General features: G+C 38.0%; 1 protein-coding gene across 3 annotated transcripts; it reads left to right on the forward strand.

Moving 5' to 3' along the window:
- The first annotated feature begins 3,704 nt into the window (after window positions 1–3,704).
- Window positions 3,705–7,063, forward strand: LOC112172213 (DNA-directed RNA polymerase III subunit rpc6). 3 transcript variants are annotated; one of them, XM_040508183.1, is made up of 2 exons: window positions 3,705–5,381; window positions 6,085–7,063. In XM_040508183.1, the coding sequence occupies exons 1-2, from the start codon at window positions 5,246–5,248 to the stop codon at window positions 6,786–6,788; spliced, it is 840 nt and encodes a 279-aa protein (XP_040364117.1). In that variant the 5' UTR covers window positions 3,705–5,245; the 3' UTR covers window positions 6,789–7,063. The 3 variants fall into 3 exon arrangements, with proteins under 3 accessions (XP_040364117.1, XP_040364118.1, XP_024165234.1); XM_040508184.1 differs by having other exon boundaries at window positions 3,706–5,878; XM_024309466.2 differs by having other exon boundaries at window positions 3,706–3,922.
- Window positions 7,064–8,216: the final 1,153 nt, after the last annotated feature.

Raw genomic sequence — 8,216 nt, forward strand, 5'->3', positions numbered from 1 at the left:
AATTAAATCAAAACCTGCAAAAGTGAAGGAGACTGAGAGTCTCTCTCTGCAACTCTCTTTCTCTCTCTCAACAGCGGCGAAAAGGCGAAGGATGGTGATGATGGGAGAAAACCCCAAACTGATTTTTCCACAACTGCGTGTTTGTGTATAACTATATCTATCTTTATATGATTTATCGAACAATGGGGCAATGATCATTTCACTAATTCCAGCTTCTAATCAATTTGTCCAAAAAAGAATCGGCCTTTGGTTATTCGCGGCTGTAATATCAGTACTTAGTGAGAGCATCGGACAAGGTACTCCGGCGAGGCAATCCGCGGTGGTGGATGATGGGGCTGGCGGATGGGCTGCGCATGGGGCTTTAGGCGACAACGGGGCATTGAGTGGCGAAGAGCTTGAATTTTTGCAAGGTAGCCATATCGATCCAGCTGAGTTCAATGTGGTTGTAGTCAGGTAGTGCTTGGAAAGGGTTGTGTGGTTGAGAGAGAATGTGAGATCTGATTTGCGGCCATGACTTCCAATCGAAGGGGACAAATCAGAGGGAAGAAGACGTCGAAAAAGAAAAACAAGAAAGAAAAAAATTAAAAAACAATACTTTTGAGGGTAAATTAGTTTTTTAACCTCATTAAGTGCCTCACGTGCTGAGCACGTGGTCATAGTTAACAGTTCAGCGACAGAAATCGACCGCAGGTACGATGTTGATACCGAAAAATGAGTCCAGATATCACTTTGATAACTTTGAAAGTTCAGGTATCATTTCAAAAGTCCTCGAAGAGTTCAGACACTGTTGAAGTAAAAAACCCCGTGAAGAACTAAAGGAAGTGGGAAATGTCATTTTTACCCTTATTTTGTGCCTCACGTGCTGGGCACGTGGTCATAGTTAACGGTTCTGTGACTGAAATCGACCACAGGTACGACGTTGATACGAAAAAATGAGTTCATGTATCACATTGATAACTTTGAAAGTTCAGGTATCATTTCAAAAGTCCTCGAAGAGTTCAGACACTGTTGCAGTAAAAAACCCTTGCATTACCCTCATCTTTCAAGACATCATCTTCAACGTTGTTCACATCTTTAAGGGCCATGCTCTTTATTTTCATCTCACCAGGAATCTCCATTTAGTATGTGTTCAAATTACCAATCAACACTTGAATCATGTACGTATTTAGATCTTTTGATTCCTCAATGGCAGTATTCTTGGAGTGAAATCTCCTGGGAAGAGACCTTAGAATCTTTTTTATTATCCTATGTTGGTTCATAATTATCAGACAACTTTTATTGGTGGAAACTCAAATTAGGTTGTTATGTATAGGATGGGTAAAATCAGAGATAATGATGGTACGAAGAAGTGCTCGGTAACTACGATGAGGAAGAACAAAACACCCCAACTCCGCTCCGCCGAGCCCAATTGTGAATACTCCAAAAAGTTAGTTTCTACAATATTCTCTGCATCGTCTTGCCTTATTTGGTATGTGTTTTTATTGAAGTTAGTATTCTTTTTTTAGTATGTAATATTTGGTACCCTTATGGTTTGGTTGACTTGTTTTCTTCATTTATCTTGTGTTCAAACCTAAGAATTCAGAAATGTTTATGAGGTCATTTGCCTCGCGTGCTTTTACAATGCTTTCTAAAGACATGCTCTATAGGATTATTTTGATACAGTGAGTGATAACCTTCTATAGGCATCACTGTGGTTACTAGGTAACCAATGAGATTAGGTCTGAAGGTTAAAAGACGATTGCTGAAGCCAGTGGCAACCAAGATAGGAATGGACTAGGATAGATAGTTGGATTGGATTGGAATAAGATTGTATTGGCGAAGAAATTCTTAACCTTATACTTTGTTTGTTACATCCGATTTTGAATTGGATTGGAACTGTCTCCTTTTCAGAAAGAAAAAAAAAATTGAAAACAAAAAAAATATAGAAAGAACGTTGAGAGCTCAGAGACGAGAGAGAGAGAGAGAGAGAGAGAGAGAGAGAGAGAGAGAGAGAATTCCCCTAAATTTTCCATTGATGACGTAGATATGAATTGCAGTATGAGCTTAAGCTTCGTATTAGGGACTGGAGATGGCAGGAGACGAAGAATACATATGTAATGGAGGTAAGAGAGGACCAAAAATTGCCCGGAGATTAGCGGAACTTAGCTGAAGAGGAAGATGTCGGCAAACTTGGCCGGAGATGGCTTGGTTTTGCCGGATATGACCAAAATTGAATGGTATTGGCCGCCGAGGATGGGATGAAGATGGAAGGCCGGTGGTTGTTGTTGGCGGCTTGACGCGTATCTGTTTCGCGATAGGGTCAATGTCTCTCAAAATTTAGGGTTATTATCACAAATGGTACCTGAACTATACCTCAATCTTATCGATGGTACCTGAACTTCAATTTTGATCACAACCAATACCTGAACTTTTCGATTTCATTTTAAATGGTACCTAGAGCCAAATCCGGTCACTATTCCGACTAAAAACGACATGGAAAGAGATCATAGTGATGATTTTTGATGATTTCGAGGGTTGCAGTCATATATAGTGATAATTTTTTGGTAATAGACTTGCCTTGAACTTGTTTTTTAATTTTTTGTTTTCTTAGATTTGACTTTTTTGACCGGAATAGTGACTGAAGGTGATCTTAGGTACCATTTAAAATGAAATCGAAAAGTTCAGGTACTGGTTGTGATCAAAATTGAAGTTCAGGTACCATCGATAAAATAGATGATAAGTTCAGGTACCATTTGTGATAATAACCCCAAAATTTATATAAACTTCTTATCCCACCTATTCAACAGGATTATATGTCCTACTCTGATAGGAATCGAAATTTCCAATCCATAGAAATCCAGATTGCCAAATAGCTAGACAGATAATTTTTAATCCTATCAAGGCACTTATCCGGGCAAACAAACGCGCCCTTAATTACTAAAGCGAGGGGCTGATTTAGACCTGTAAATGGACTGGATTTTGATCCGGACCCGCTGCAGATCCGTGACTATTGGACGGGTTTGTATCGAAAGTTTTGATCCGTTGATCCGTTAATGATCCGAATCCGTTAACCCGTTTATTTAACGGATCAAATACGGATCTAGGTCGATCCGATCCGTGAATGATCCGGCCCGTTTTTGTAATAATAAAATATTATTTTTTATTAATATATTATTATTTTTTAAATATATAAAATATAAAATATGAAGAATTTCTAATACAAATTTTTTGTAGAAATCTAAGGGACAGTCTATCAGCCAAGATTTCAAGAAGCATTAAGAATTTTGATAATGTAATTCTAGTTTTGGTGATACTTTTTATGTTGTTTTAATATTTTATTAATATCTTATGAGGTATCATGATATAAATTTAATATTACTATTTAAAATTTTAAAATATTTAAAATTATAACGGGTCAGATTAGCGGATCGGGTATCCGTTAACCCAACGGATACGGATTTAGATCAAGCTATCAATGATCCGCCGGGTTAATGAAGCGGGTTTGGATCGATTTTTTTCTAAGTAAACAAATTTGAATTTAGGTCGATTCGATCCAAATCCGGTCCATTTACAGGTCTAGGCTGATTACTGTTTATTAGGTCAAATTTTTTGAAGTTCCGGTATTGCCCATGGTTCGGCTGAGGTGGAATACAGCAAGGAGGGTTAGAAACGTAAATGCAGAAAGCAAGGTTTGGCATCAGACTTTACATCTTCCCAAACCAACCCTCTCTCCTCCGCTTTCTTCCCTCAGACCGTTCGCCGCCTCACAATCTCTCTTCTTCGCCCGCCTTTGCTTATCTCCTCATCCGCCACAATTGGCTCTGTCGATACCGTCACCGCCGGCCCAAAAGCTCTGTTCTTAGATTTTCAGTTTAACAAGGTGGAGTTTTAGGGTTTGGAAATTTTGTATCTCAGCCTCTGGAAATTGAGCTAGCCCACGAAGGTGAATGGAATGGCTCTCTCACTTTTTTGGCTCATACCCAGATCGTTTTCTTGCATTTAATTGCTTAAAGTTGAAGCCTTTGCTGCATTTGAGCCAATTTGATGTTTTCAATTGGTGGTGTTAATTGGGTTGTGGTGATTGTTTTCTTTTCTGGTATTTATTGTATCCGCCTTGATGTGGGTTTGGATGTTTGTATATGAAGCAAAGGAAGTGCATCAGTTGATATTTTCAAAACCAATCTCTACTTTTCTAATAGGTGTTTAAGTGCCACTGATGTGGGGGTCATAGCCATTGCAGAGAGTTGCACCTCTCTGAAATATCAAGCTTTCCGAGTTATGCTTATGTTCTTAAGTCTGCCTTTTTCCAAAGATGATTTTTGAAAATCTTTGGTGGATGACCTGCATTAGACGAGCTTGAGTGTTCTTAAGCCACAGTCGAAAAGTTTAAGGCTTTCTGTTTTGTTAGCTAAGAAATTGAGAGATAGTGTGAGGTTGAATGTTGAGATTTTGCGTTGGCGACAGGACTTCGAATGTATAGTAGTAAGAAGTATAGAAAGTGATATTCAAGTGAGTATAGATAATGAGGCGAAATGTTAAGCCTTTGAATTGATAGTAGGACTCAATGAATGTGTAGGGCAGCACGTATGTATATATTTGCAGCAAAAAGTTTTATGCATTCTGTTTTGGTTGCTAATTAAGAAATTGAGGTAACTTGAGATTAAATGCTATGGCGAAATGCTGTTATTTTCTTCTTGTTGATGAGAATCAGCATTCAATTACAAATTGGTTGACTTTGCTATGGTTTTGTGCATTCATTTCGGGGCAAACTGATTAGTATTGGCTGTTGATATATTGTTTCAAAGCAATCGCAGAAGCAAAGATGGACGATATAAAATAATCATGATAAATTAATTGCACAAGCGAGCATTGCCCTTCCACACGCGCGTAAGCGCGTGCAAGAAGGCTAGTACTCTGAATCCTAAGAAGATAAGTTTTTCTTTCCCCCTTTCATCTCCACATTAATGTCATCTTAAGACCTGATTTTTTAGATTCGGTACACTAAATCAAGCAGATGGGGAGTTCAATTCTTGTTAAGGGTTTTGGAGAAAGAGTGCATCAGGCGACCGCGCTTTTTTGGTCACCTGCCCTGGCCCCTATCTTTGTTCCACCATTGGGAAAGTGTTTAGATTAGAAATTTGTTTGTGCCTGTTAACTGCCTAGAGGGATTTCATCTACTTGTACTTTTGATGCCGAGTGCATAAATCTATTTACTTAAATGTTCTGATTCCATGTATTTTCTTTTCCCCTCTTATTGAGATCATAAATGTTACTTTCCAATATGTTGTACGAATTGATATGGGGCCTATTCGGCATCCATGGTTCGGGTTTCAGAGACTTCCTGTTGAAACCGGAGCTGCTTCGAGCCATTGTGGGTTCTGGATTCGAACATCCATCTGAAGGCAAAGTTTTAATCACTCTTTCGCTATATTTGTTGTTAATCTTTAAATAAATGTCAAGAAGCCTTTAGACTTATTTATCTGGTCTGAATGAATATGCTGCAGTTACTCTGTTTTATGCAATCTTTGTAGTAATTCTGTACAGGGCAAGTTGAGTTTCCTCATTGAAATCTGCATTGATGCTAAGGCATGCTTCAGCTTCGGAATTTAGCTAGCTCAGTCTGATATAGTCTTCTTATCAATTCTTTGGATGTTTTTCAATAGCTTCAGAAATGTGAGGAGCTGGAGTTAGAAATGTGAAGTCGAAGGACGCGTCATGCTATCCCATATTTTGTATTTCTCTTAGGATTACCTGGAAGTTTTAACTTGCATCGTATAATACAGTTGGAACATTCCCATTCAATCAAGACACGTATATAGTCTTTTAAAAATTCAGTGGTTGCCTCTTGGAATTGCACTTGTAACAAGTGATGCCAATGCTGCTTTTACATGGCCTTTTGGTAACTTTATTCTCATATTGATATATGATGAAATTGTCATTCTGTGCTTTGTGCAAGCATTTATGCTTCCATTCTAATTTTGCTTAATGTTATATTCTACTATTGTTAATATTCTTACGATACATATTTCCTGTATTTATCTTCAACATTCAATTATTTGAATCATTGTTAATAAAAGTCCTTGTTGTTTCTATTCCTCTTGATAGGAATGAGCAGATCACAAGAGCCTTCAGCCCTTAAACGGAAGCGCTCGGACTCGCAATCCGGGTCTTTGACAGAGCATGAAAGCAAACTCTATGATGCCATCCGCAGCAAGGCAGATATGGGCATGTCTGTACCAGACTTGAGGCGAGAAACAGGACTCCAGAACAATTTATTTACCAAGGCCATCAAAACACTTCAAGCCAAACAACTGATAAAAGAGGTTAAAAATTTTGAAAACAAGACGAGGAAACATTACATGGCTACAGAGTTTGAGCCCTCGAAGGAGATAACTGGTGGTGCTTGGTATGATAATGGACAGCTTGATACTGAGTTTATAAAGGTTGTAAAACGTGGGGTTGTGAAGGTCATTCATGATCAGGAGATTGCCACCTTGGAGGAAATTTCACATGCAATTAGGATGAAGAAGTTACTAACTGTTAACTTATCCGCACAGGAATTGAAACAGGTTCTTGGGGCTTTGGTTTTGGACAATGAGGTCCAGAAGGTGGAGAGCACTGATACGGGGGACTTTGTCGGTGCTAAAGCTAGGAAAGATTGTTATAAGTGCTGCAAGAGAGGGGAACCAAACTTAGCATCCATGGCTTCCATTCCATGCGGAGTCTGTCCGCGTATTAATCAATGTACCCCAGATGGCATTATTTCCCCAACCACCTGTGAATACTTCAAAAAATTGTTGGATTTCTGAACTGATATGCCTCTCGATGGTTTTGGAGGTTTTCCTTCTATCGCCTAAGACGTAGTTCTGCAGAAGCTTGATGCCTCTGTCTTTTTGCTTATGAATTTTAAGACATCATAATGTCTTTTTGTTTTTTGAATCCCTTTTTACTTGTTGCAACTTTCAGGTCCGCTTGAATTTTCAACTTTCAGGTCCGGTTGAATTTTCAATGAAAATTGTAATCTTTATGAATCAACCTTCAGTTGAGTTAATTTAATAACATCAGAGTTTGTTTCCTATCTACATTTGCAGATTCTTACTGCTTGATTTCAATGGACTCGTTTTTTCACCTTGCACCTAATTTTTAATGGTGGAATTGCTGTTTCTAGCCTATTGTATTCTGTCAAAAATGACTGATTTATTGCCATTTTCTACCCAACTTCTGAATCAAAGTATATGCTTAATGCTTAAGTCTTAAGGGGTTAAGTGCCAAGAAGACCAGCAAGTGGTTAAAGGTGGAAATGCATGCAGGTACGCACATTACACATGGTGTGCACATGCAGAATGTGACGCTTAATAATGTCGTTCATTTCTTTGTATCTTACACCATTAATAGCACACAGTAGCAATGGTTCTCACACTTTTCCACGGAATATGTTGTTGCTAACAATTTACTATCTTGAAATACTCAAGTGAAAAGGACTTGATTTTTTTATCAAAGTGAGAAAACACTATATATCATACATTAATCCAAACAATGCATCAAACAGTAATGGAGAATAAAAGTGAGGCAAAGTTGCCTACTTCCAAAATTATAATGCATCAAGTTCAATTCATGGAAGATGTACAGCATAAAGTAGAGGAGAAGGCTTTTCATACATTTTTTTTTGTCACATTAGAGTGTTCAAAATGATTGGCCTAGGCTGGTGGAAGTGATATTTGATCAGTTGAAGTCTATTAAAAAAATGGTTAGACTTGTTGCTGGAGTTTTACCTGTCAGAAGAAAGTAGGAGACCTTAAAAAACAGATTTAAATGTCGTTGCAGCAGTTGGACTAATGCACATAATAGAGCCAAAAAAGCGGAAACTCGGCTCACCCTTGCCATAAACCAAGAAATTCTTGTAATTCCACTGAAATTGAATAAGAAAAACACATTGCGGTTGCAGAAAATGAAAGAACAAAAAGAAAAAAGAAAAAAAAATCAAACACCTTAGATTTGGCAGCAGCCAATAAGTGGAATAATTAACTTTTTTTTTCCTCCTTTGTCAATAAATCTTGTACTTGTATGGTTGACAAAAAAGAAAGGTATTGGTAAGAAAACTAATAGGCAGGCTGCTATGTTCACAATCAGAGGTAGTCGCATGCCAACATTTACATTAAACGCAAAATTGTTAAATCCGTTTCCTGGTCAATTGTGCATTTCAATTTCTAGGTTTCTTTCAAAACAAACATACATAG

This window comes from Rosa chinensis, chromosome 6, assembly GCF_002994745.2.
Source record: "Rosa chinensis cultivar Old Blush chromosome 6, RchiOBHm-V2, whole genome shotgun sequence".
In the NCBI taxonomy this organism is placed as follows: domain Eukaryota; kingdom Viridiplantae; phylum Streptophyta; class Magnoliopsida; order Rosales; family Rosaceae; genus Rosa; species Rosa chinensis.